The sequence below is a fragment of the Oncorhynchus mykiss genome, chromosome 26, assembly GCF_013265735.2.
Source record: "Oncorhynchus mykiss isolate Arlee chromosome 26, USDA_OmykA_1.1, whole genome shotgun sequence".
NCBI classification, from domain to species: domain Eukaryota; kingdom Metazoa; phylum Chordata; class Actinopteri; order Salmoniformes; family Salmonidae; genus Oncorhynchus; species Oncorhynchus mykiss.
In genome coordinates this window covers 28,355,903-28,367,859 of record NC_048590.1, presented here as the reverse complement: position 1 = coordinate 28,367,859, position 11,957 = coordinate 28,355,903, and the positions used below count along the sequence as shown (strand labels likewise).

Genomic DNA, 11,957 nt, shown 5'->3' with positions numbered 1-11,957 from the left:
TAATGGCGGTGCGCAAACAAACACCACCCAAAATCTGTCCACGTTTTAAGCAGATCAGCTTAATTCTTCTTCTTGAAATGTGTATTGGAGGATCACAACCAACTGAAAGGTGCATACATCGCCACCTACTGTACTGGAGTGTGAGGCCATCTATTTATCTTCTCTAGCCATGTGTTTCCGCCTTCTGACTAACCCTACACCCATTAAAACCTCACCACTATTCAACTACTTGTTTTTGGTCGGTTGTGAACTTGTCGGCAACTGCCTAACAAAGCCTGTGCAAGCACTGTAGCACTTAGTCACAACGTTCCTATGCTGTCCCTTTGACAACATAGTCACCTACAACCTATATGTCCCCTGTCTGTCACAAATATTGAATGAAATTCCATTTGCATTTACTCTACCTGTTGTCTACTGATTTTGTCCTTTTGTGGGTAGAAATGTAAGACAAAATATCCTCAGGAAACTATTATTAAACAGGCTTCAAAACTTGTGTCTCGGTGTTAGCTATCGCTGTTTTCTTTCTCATCACCTGAAGCACTCGCACAAGACGGAAGAACGTGCACACAATGCATGCGTACTAACTGAAGTCTTACAGGTGTTTACATGTATATTTTTGCGCATGTGCCAGGTAATAGAAATATCAATGGCAGTACCAGCGCTTGGGAAGGTTTGTTTAATAATACTTTTCTGTGGATGTTCTCTCAAATTACAACACACAAAAGGACCAACCGCACAGACATTCTAAATTGTTTATCTTTTACCAATAGGGCTATCTTCTGTATACCACCCACCCCTACCTTGTCACAACAGAACTAATTGTCTCAAACGCATTAAGATGGAAAGAAATTCCACAAATTAACTTTTAACAAAGCACATCTGTTAATTGAAATGCATTCCAAGTGACTACCTCATGAAGCTGGTTGAGAGAATGCCAAGCGTGAGCAAAGCTGCCATCAAGGCAAAAGGTGGCTACTTTGAAGAATCTCAAATATAAAATATACATTTTGATTTATTTAACACATTTTTGGTTACTACATGATTCCATATGTGTTATTTCATAGTTTTGATGTATTCAGTATTATTCTACAATGTAGAAAATAGTAAAAATAAAGAAAAACCCTTGCATGAGTAGGTGTGTCCAAACTTTTGATTGGTACTGTATATATTGTATATATACGGTATACTACATGACCAAAAGTATGTGGACACCTGCTTGTCGAACATCTCATTCCAAAATCATGGGCATTAAAATGGAATTGGTCCCCCTTTTGCTGCTATAATAACATCCACTCTTCTGGGAAGGCTTTCCACTAGATGTTGGAACATTGCTGCGGGGACTTGCTTCCATTCAGCCACAAGCGCATTAGTGAGGAGGTTCACTGATGTTGGGTGATCAGGCTTAGCTCGCAGTTGTCATTCCAATTCATCCCAAAGGTGTTCGATGGGGTTGAGGTTAGGGCTCTGTGAAGGCCAATCAAGTTCTTCCACACACGATCTTGACAAACCATTTCTGTATGGACCTCGCTTTGTGCACAGGGGCATTGTCATGTTGAAACAAGAAAGGGCCTTCCCCAAACTGTTCCCACAAAGTTGGGAACACAGAATCGTTTAGAATGTCATTGTTTCCTGTAGCATTAAGATTTGCCTCCACTGCAACTAAGGGGCCTAAACTGAACCATGAAAAACAGCCCCAGATCATTATTCCTCCTCTACCAAACTTTATAGTTGTCACTATGCATTGGGGCAGACAGCGTTCTTCTGTCACCACAGGCATTTCTGTCTGTAATAAAGCCATTTTGTGGGGGAAAACTTGTTTTGATTGGCTGGGCCTTGCTCCCCAGTGGGGCCCACCCATGGCTGCACCCCTGCCCAGTCTTGTGAAATCCATAAATTAGGGCCTAATTTATTTATTTCAATTGACTGATTTCCTTCTATGAACTGTAACTCAGAAAAATCTTTGAAATTGTGCACGTTGTGTTTCTATTTTTATATACACAGTGCCTTCAGAAAGTACTCATACCCCTAGACTTATAACACATTTTGTTGTGTTACAACCTATATTCAAAATATATTTTCTCACCCATCTATACACAAAACCCCATGATGACAAAGTGATTTTTTAAAATAGAAATGTTAGCAAATGTATTGAAATTAAATACATACATCTAATTTACATAAGTATTCGTACACCTGAGTCAATACTTTTGGCTGCATTTCAACTTTGCGTTATCTTGGGTGTCTGTATCAGCTTTGCACATCTGGATTTGGGGATTTTCTCTCATTCTTCCTTGCAGATTTTGCAAGCTCTGTTAAGTTAGATGGGGAGCGGTGGTGAACAGCAATCTTCAAGTCTTCCACAGATTTTCAATGGGGTTCAAGTTTGGCTGGGCCACTCAAGGACTTTCACATTCTTCTGCTAAAGCCATTCCAGCGTTGCTTTGGCTGTATGCTTGGGGTCAATGTTCTGCTGGAACGTAAATCTTTGCCCCCAGTCTAAGGTCGTTTGCACTCTGAAGCAGGTTCCATCAAGGATTTGCCTGTATTTGGCTCCATTCATTGTTCTCTCTATCCTTACCAGTCTCCCAGTCCCTGCCAATGACAAGCATCCCCATAGCATGATCCTACCACCACCATGCTTCACGGTAGGGGTGGTGTTAAAACGGGTGATGAGCTGTCCCTTTTTTTCTCCAAACAGTACTTTGCATTCAGGCCAAATAGTTTAATACAGTCTTTCATGTGCCTTTTTGCAAACTCCAGGCGTGCTGTCATGTGCCTTTTTCTCAGGAGTGTCTGTCAACTCTCCCATGAAGCCCAGACTGGTGAAGTGCTGTCGAGACCGTTATCCTTCTGGAAGGTTCTCCATTCTCAGCCAAGGAACTATGTAGTTCTGTCAGAGTAGTCATTTGGTTCTTTGTCACCTCCCTGACTAAGGTCCTTCATGCTCAGTTGCTCAGTTTGGTTTTTACACCCTTCCCCAGATATATGTCTCTTCACAATCCTATCTCTGAGATCTACGGACAGTTTATTGGACTTCATGTATAGTTTCTGCTCTGACATGCACTTCTTCTTCTTCTTCTATTATATAATGGCGGTCCACAAACAAACATTAAAGGTGAATGCCGCCCCAGCTATAAGTATTGTCATTAGGCCTGCCGCCCACTAGTGTAGCACATCCTGGGGTAACCCAGCTGGGGCTCCAATCCAGGTTTCTCTGGTTCTGAGGCAAGCATGATTGGGTCCCATATTTCTAATTTAATTAACATAAAACAATTGATGCACTCCATGCAAGTTTGCATTGATGTAAGTAAGTGAAAAATCTCAATGTCTGAATATGATCTATGACAAGGTATGGATTAGCAACATCAACACTCTGACGTTATCCATTTCAGCCTGTTATAAACTTTGGGTTTCCTGTTATTTAAAAAAATCTTCACACATATTGCCAGTTGCCATGTAGGCCCTTTAAATAGGTCTACAAACGTCATTAATCAGAGCTACGTTCAATTATACATTTTACACATTGGTGATGAGTAACATAGTCGACTATGGTTAGTTTGTCCAACAGGTGGCAGTCTGGATTTCAGAAAAGTAAGACATGGATATACAGTAGAGGCCCATTGAGTGGACAATGGACAGCATAAAACCAAGGCTAAAGCTTGACCTACAGTATTCTACTCAAGGTGGGCCACATCCAAACAAGCAGTGTTAGCCTTGTTTGGGGGTATTTTTAAACCTAGATGCATTGTCTTACCAAACTGCACATTTTTTAATGCATTTTCCCAACTTGATTTCACTGTGATTATATAGATAAGATATAGAACTATATAGATATACCTGGTGATGTAGGCCTATCAGACTGCAGCCAGACAAATACTACTATTCTACCAAGAGAAAATGTAATCTGAGAAAGACTCACAAAATGTACTAAATTGGACAAATGTGTTTAACTGTATAATACCAATCATTTGAATTCCTCTAAGTATCTACATCCAGTATGCATATGCTACTGATGATCACTGGCTACAGAGATTTGATATTTTCAATATTCAGCAGTATTTTCTATTATCCATAAGTGTCATTTCTCTTCTCTTGACTTTTCTTACTGTGGAAAAAAAACATAATAGCCTGGATGGAATAGATTATTTGTTCTTCAATGTATCATTTTGATCGCACACCAAACTTTTGTTCATTAGAAGTGGGGTTCTCAAACTTTTTGGGGCCGAGGAGCCTTTTCTTGATAGAAAATTAATCCGTGACCCTCCCAGAACACAACTCAAATGAGAAAAAAATAGCATACATGGAGTTTACTATGACTTCAGCAGTGCATGCATGGCTGGATGAACCAAGTCTTGGGCTCTGGGAAGTAATATTTTAAAGGTCTGCCTCTTAGCATCAGAGAGAATATTTAGCAGTTTTCAAGCTAATTTCCTGCATTTCTACACATTTTGTCATGGGGCAGAGATATTGTTTGTTGTTGCATCTTCTAATATCCTGCAATTCGAACACATCGTTCTATGAGGCTGAGAGAAAATATTGTCGTTTTAAAGCTTAAATTACAGGCCATTTATATAAAAAAATGCAAGAATTATGAGGTTGAAACATTTATAATTGGTGAAGTACTGTGGATACCAATATTCCTGTGAGCCTCCTAGGCCCATGTGCCCAGGGTTAAGTACATAAATTGTTGATGAGTAATATTACATTTTATTGTATTACATACTAAACTTATTACATGGATCCCTTGGCCAAAATTAGTTGAATTTGTTGTTGTTAGTAATATTTATGTTAAAAAACGTATATATACGTATGTCTATATATATATATATATATATATATATATATATATATATATATATATATGTATATATTTTTTTTTAATTTTTTTTTTACTATTACGTATTAATTTTTTTGACGATTTATCTGGCCGCAGACCCTCTACAGTACCTCGGACCGCACTTTGAGAACCCCTGCATTAGAGTTTTGGCCCTGACCCAACTCTATTGTTTTCTGAGCCCAGCATGCAGCCGAATTGCCAGGATATTACCACTATTAACATTTTAGCAATTAATAATCCGATCAAGCTGTTTTTGAATAATTATATAAATTGTCGATACATGTAGTCTACAGTTTTCTCACACCACTTTCTTTCCCTTTTTTCCTCTTGCCTTAGCGGAACAGAAAAAGTAGTCCCGATGTATTGTGCTGTTCATAAAAATAGTTTGCAGTTTGCTTGCTTTTTGAGTGAGCTCAAACCGTGATAGACATGACACTGCAGCACACAATGCTCTCGGTCTTTTAGACGGACTCAATTAATAAGGCTAACATACATAGGGACAAACAGGTTATAACTGTGATACTCTAACGTATTTTTAAAGAAACTAGGCCTACTCTGCGTCAATATTTCCCATTTAGTGTGGGACAGAATTTTGCTACATGTCCAATTAGTTGCAACCACCTTAAAGTGACCTCTCTCTTTCCCACCCTCTCGGTCCATATGCATTCATTGGCTACTCATTTATTCGTTATCCCACTTCTGACACCAGTGTAGCGAATTCAGAGGTCTCACCAATACCTTTCCTTACACCAATGCGCTGATTGACACAATTTACAAAATCTGGCTTCGATCTCTTTGTACTAGTCTCACATAATGTGGCCTAATGATTGATTAAGGCAGGCTTAATGTAATATGATGGGTCCTCTCAACTGCTGTCATCTCCTACCACTCCGCGTGGTGTCTGTAGTAGGCTAGGCTGGGGGATATCGTTTCACGGTTTTCAGCGGAAGGATACAACACCGAATGTCATTGTAGTGCTGAGGTTTTTGCGAAGCAAAAATGTCTGTCTGCCTAAGGTTAACTCGCAAGTGACATGTAGGGATATTTAGCTAACTATTACAACCTAAATCACAATTTTACAGTATTTGAGACGCGTTACAAGAGAACGAGGCTCCATACTACCACACCCGATCGCCCTAGTTGGAATTTTAAAGGGGAAAAGGTAAAATATTGTAGTGAGTTTGTCAAAAAAGGTTTCGGACTGGGTGAAAGAAGTTGGGATACAAGAGACTGGAGCTGGTATGGAGTAAAGGGTTGGCATTTGCTTTACTACTTTTACTTGAAAGGGCGTTTTACACAGCCTGAATTTGTAGCCTACAGCATATTGGTGGATCTTCCTTTTTGTTTAACATGCTAATTCACTTTCTATTTAATGACACATAAATTCGTGACTCATCACTGACTATTGCAAAGCAACATATTGTATAGCGTATCATTCATTAGTCCTTGTTTTGAAAATCTACAGTAGGTTAGTTATTTTGTAACTTAGTCTGTCGCGGAAGATTGATACAAATGTAGCGTTTGGGGAGTCAGATAAACATTTGAAAAACGATGCTGCAGGTCTCAGTGTGTGTCACTGGTGTTACACGCAGCGCCAAGCATTTTCAATGTGCCTGTACCATTGCAAATAGATGGAATTTCCTTACCACGTATTGGCTACCTTTTCATTCTGTTCAGATGTCATAATGTGCAATAACATTTTCTAAAAGGGAGCGTGGAAACGTGGATGACAATGGGTCAATTACAATTACTTTCATCGGTTGTTGCAGTAGCATACCTTTGATCAATTAACTCGCACCGCAATGTCAAGGGTCACTGTGCAGATTTATTTTCGGAACCGACGTGTTCTGGGAATATTCCTTGTCAACTTCAGTCAGAATCTAGAATGAAATTTCACTTTACTGAAGTTCGTTATTGAATGGATATTTTTTTTAAATCAAGGAATTAGGACAATTTAAAACAAAATTGGACTTAAGCAAACAAACTTTCTTCTTTAGGTCTAAAGATTGGCAGGATGAATCCTCAACAGCGGATTGCCGCTATCGGAACAGACAAGGAATTGAGTGACTTACTGGATTTTAGCGCGGTAGGACAGTTATCTATCTATCTTTTTACAATGTTTTATTTGTTTGTTATTTAGCCCACTTTATTCTGTATCAGTCAATGTCTATCCAGTGAATAAATTGATTATGAAACACAGGAAGTCTGAACAGCTTGTAACAGATGCATGATTATCAAAGCCAAAATATTAATTTGTCTCAGTCACATTTTTCAGACCACTTCTTTTCTTCTGGTAGATGTTTTCTCCACCCGTAAATAGTGGGAAAAACAGGCCAACCACCCTTGGAAGCAGCCAGTTCAGTGCACCAGGTAGGATTTTATCCCAGAAACCATTTTTTAATATGTCCTCTGTTCTGTTCTGTTCAGTTATAGCCCTGGTTCCCTCTCCCCCTGTTGTGTCATGTCTAACCACTGCTGTTTGAAATCAGTTCATATGGGTGTTCCTGATGTCTCCCACTGCATTTTGCATGTTTGTTTTATTAATTTTGTGAAAAGCCAAAGGAGCAAGGTTTCATATTCAACATACTATTACTGTTCATTTCCCGCCTCATCGGTGTGTGTGTGTGTGTCTGTGTGTGTGTGTGCACTCTTCACATCTGGTGTGTGAAACATGCCACCTTCACCTGGAATTATCGTAGACTGACTGCTGTAAAGATGTGGAAATAAGGAATGGTTTAGGCTTATTTGACATATGTGAAAGAATGCTTATCGACCTAACAGCTCTGACAGTGTAATATAATTGTAATTATCACTTCTTTATAACCCTTCCTTGTGTTTTGTGTGCAGAAAGATATCTGTGGCTTGTTCGCATATTCATTTTCTATTGATTATGACACAAAATCAATTTTGCTCATATTGACAGTGGGGCATTGATTGTGTTTGTGATATATTGCTCCCTAGATTTGTGCACCATATAAAAGCTGTGCCAAAGATATCCAATGTCTATCAGTTGTGTAGTATGGGGTTACAGGTTACTTCCTGTTCATCAAGTGGTGTTTCACTGTGTCCGTCCCCCAGTGCTGAGCTGTTTAAAAAAGGCAGTGAGTTCCTCAGCCCCAGGTCCCTAAAGGCCTGGCCATTCATGTGGCCTTCACACACCTATCTCACAGGCTCAATGACTAGAGGATGTGATCTGATGTAGTGTAATCTTAGCCGGGAGCATTTCTCATGCAGAAGTGGGCTGTTTAGACTGATGCAGCTTGCTTCATTGGTGTAAATGTATTAATAAGTGTTGCTTAAATACCCTGCTTTTATGTGGATAATTTCTTCACTGTAAAGGCTACAACACATTAATCCATAGCACAATCAAGCATTATATCTCCTCAATACTTGTTTTACGTAAAGCAACAAAGCCTTGCCTTGTCGTTAGTTCTAAATGACACACTTTTATTGGAAACAACAGTAAGACAATGGACTGATCAGCAAGACAATGGGGCCAAAAGGGAGCTTTTGTGAAAAGACTGGTGAAGTGTTCTGATGTTTTTCAGAGTACTTTGCATCCTCACTTCCCATTCTGGATGCTGTCTCCACAGAAGTAAATAGCTTGGGATCCAGGTCAAGTCGGTGCTGAATTGATGCTTTAAGTACAGTGCCTTCAGAAAGTATTCAGACCCTTTGACTGTTTCCACATTTTGTTACATTACAGCCTTATTCTAAGATTGATTAAACTGTTTTTTCCCCTCATCAATCTATACAGAATACCCCATAATGACAAAGCAAAAACAGGTTTTTAGAAATGTAAGCAAATGTCTGAGGTCCTGAGCGCTCTGGATCAGGTTTTCATTAAGAATCTCTCAGTACTTTGCTCCGTTCATCTTTTCCTCGATCGTGACTAGTCTCCTAGTCCCTGTAGCTGAAAAACATTCCCACAGCATGATGCTGCCATCACCATGGTTCACTGTAGGGATGGTGCCAGATTTCCTCCAGCCATGACGCTTGGCATTCAGGCATTCAGAGTTCCATCTTGGTTTCATCAGACCAGAGAATCTTGTTTCTCGTGATCTGAGAGTCTTTAGCTGCCTTTTGGCAAACTCCAAGCGGGCTGTCATGTGCCTTTTACTGAGGAGTTGCTTCCATCTGGCCACTCTACCATAAAGGCCTGATTGGTGGAGTGCTGCAGAGATAGTTGTCCTTCTGGAAGGTTCTCCCATATCCACAGAGGAACTCCAGAGCTCTGTCAGAGTGACCATCAGGTTCTTGGTCACCTCCCTGACCAAGGCCCTTCTCCCCCAATTTCTCAGTTTGGCTGGGCGGCCAGCTCTAGGAAGAGCCTTGGTGGTTCCAAACTACTTCCATTTAACAATGATGGAGGCCACTGTGTTCTTGGGGACATTCAATGCTGCAGACATTTTTTGGTACCCTTCCCCAGATCTGTGCCTCGACACAATTCTGTCTCGGAGCTCAACGGACCATTTTTTTGACCTTGTGGCTTGGTTTTTGCTCTGACATGCAATGTCAACTGTGGGACCTTATATAGAGGGGTGCCTTTCCAAATCATGTCCAATCAATATAATTTACACCAGGTGGACTCCATACAAGTTGTAGAAACATCTCAAGGATGATCAATGGAAACAGGATGCACCTGACCTCAATTCCGTGTCTCATACCAAAGGGTGTGAATACTTATGTAAATAAGGTATTTGTTTAATTATTTTAATACATTTGTAAACATTTCTAAAAACCTGTTTTCGCTTTGTCATTATGGGGTATTGTGTGTAGATTGCTGAGGATTGTTATTTATTTAATCCATTTTTAGAATAAGTCTGTAACATAACAAAATGTAGAACATTTCAAGGGGTCTGAATACTTTCTGAAAGGAAAGGCGGATACCTAGTCAATCAATCAGTTAAATGTATTTATAAAGCCATTTTTACATCAGCCGATGTCAAAGTGCTATACCTAGACAGTTGCACAACTGAATGCCTTCAACTGAAATCTGTCTTCTGCATTTAACCCAACCCCTCTGAATCAGAGAGATGCGGGGGGGCTGCCTTAATCGACATCCACATCTTTGGCGCCCAGGGAACAGTGGGTTAACTGCCTTGCTCAGGGGCAGAATGACAGATTTTTACCAATGTCAGCTCAGAGATCCGATCCAGCAACCTTTCGGTTACTGGCTCAAACCACTAGGCTACCTGCCGGCGCTGTATATACTTGCACTTTCATCAATCAATCAGTTTGGGTAAAGCATTCACTGTGCATTCATAAGTATTAACAACTATACAGAGCATTATCAATATATATCAATTTGAGTCTGTTGACGTTACGTCAAATATATTCCCAACCATCCTTTAATAGCGCTCTATGTAGCTAATGCTATGTAAAGTGTTGCTGAATAGGCCTACTTCATTTTTGAGTGAAATTCGGTTTCAGTGATCATACCTTCCATTTTGCCCCACCATAATGAAATATAAAATAGAATGTTGCTTCAATTCAAGTGTTACAAAGGAACTCATTTTCTGAATTCTTAATGTGTGAAGTGGGAGAATTGAACTTAGTAAACTCTGCGGTGTGCTTTAGAATTTAATATAGCATGGCATTCATGGACATCATGTGACCAGACACTTTTAAGCCTGATGTGTTGGGCATGCACTCTGTGGCTTCCAAAATAGACCAGCATCAGCATGCTGCTTTTTGTTTAGAATAGAAAAGAAATAGAGACTGTTAATAGACTGTTTTTCCCATCAAAGCCCATCGTCATGGCTAAAATGCCTAGTGGTATTTATTTAGTCAGTAAGAAAAGTCACAGGAATTGAGCCATGTTTTGTAGAGGCTTATGTGAATGGTATTTTTGTTCTATTTCCATCAATAGACATTATGTGGGATCTGTTTTGGGCTTACTCTCTCCTTGAGGTTTTTTATGTGTGTCAGAGTCACACACCTGTCTGTTCCAAGCTTGATATACTCCTTGACCTAAAGTAAGTAGTAAACTAGAAACCACTGATACCTCAAATGTAATGTTCTGCATGAGACAATACTCACGTTAACATCTATGTCCAAGCTGCTCAGTTAGCTTGCTTCAGAGCTCACTGTGGCACTTTTATATTTGGAGAGCTATATTAGGAATATTTTCAGATCATGGTTTGCTCTCTCTGTCCCACCTACTTTAGACTTGCTGTAGAAGTCAGCCAAGAATCAGAAAAGCCATAATTATGTTTGGGTTGTTATTGCTCCTAGAGAGACAGACTGAGGCATATTTGCAATTCTGCTCCTACTGCGGGTTGGCAACCTGAACAGAATTGATGATACATTTCTCCTGCAATTTTGCCTTCCTGTAATTGTTTATTTATCCCATCTTGTTTAGAATGGGCCTAAGTATTCCTGGTTGACCTGCAGTCAATTCAAAGAATGTGCCACATGTTATCATTCACTTGTTTACAGAATAGATGAAGCCAAGTTGTACAAGGATGTTACAAGGATGTCAGAACTGTTCAATTATATTTACAATACTTTTTGTGAATATAATTTAAATGATATGCTTGTGATAGACACACACTGCATTTTCCTTCCACTTCAGCAAACTTTCTCTGAGTTTAAAGCTCTTTCTTCAGCTTTTATCCCCATGGATTAGAAAATATTATCTGCTGATTAATTATTAATACAGTGTTGAAGAATGACTTTTTCGCATTCATAATTATTAAGCAAGGATTTTTTTTGTTCAGTCAGAAGACTTAGAGCTTGCAGAAGTACCCAGCTTGCATTTTAAGATAATTTAACACACACAAAAACCTCTCCACTGCACTTGGCACAATAAAAGGTGACAAAACTCATCTTGAACGCAGCTTATCTTCAAAGCATTTAAGGATTTGGAATGTTGTATTTTTTTTGTTTAAAGCAACTGCTAAGTCGGTCTTCAATTTAAGCATGCATTTTCCTTCTACAATGGATTAGTTCAAACAGATTCAATATATGTAACCACAACAGTAGCTTTCAACTGAGGTTCTTAAAGAAGGACTGAGCTGAATCTTTTATTTTGCTCATGAAGCGGTTGTCCCTTGAGATACTTCCCACTCCAGTTCTCCTTTTGGCTGATTTAATTTATCATAGGCTCTCATTGTTT

The 11,957-nt window shown here is 39.4% G+C and overlaps 1 protein-coding gene across 8 annotated transcripts in view; it reads left to right on the top strand.

Annotated features, from left to right (window-relative positions):
• Nucleotides 1–5,764: 5,764 nt before the first annotated feature.
• Nucleotides 5,765–11,957, top strand: part of LOC110506541 (transcription factor 12) — a 96,256-nt gene continuing 90,063 nt past the window's right edge. For 2 of the 8 annotated variants that reach the window (XM_021586234.2, XM_021586235.2), the window contains exons 1-3: nt 5,769–6,090; nt 6,835–6,923; nt 7,135–7,207. In XM_021586234.2, the coding sequence (XP_021441909.1) occupies nt 6,852–6,923; nt 7,135–7,207 (145 nt within the window). In that variant the 5' untranslated portion in view covers nt 5,769–6,090; nt 6,835–6,851. Of the gene's footprint in view, nt 6,091–6,834; nt 6,924–7,112; nt 7,208–11,957 lie in introns of all 8 variants that reach the window. The other 6 variants (XM_021586233.2, XM_021586232.2, XM_021586231.2 and 3 more) reach the window with 6 other exon arrangements.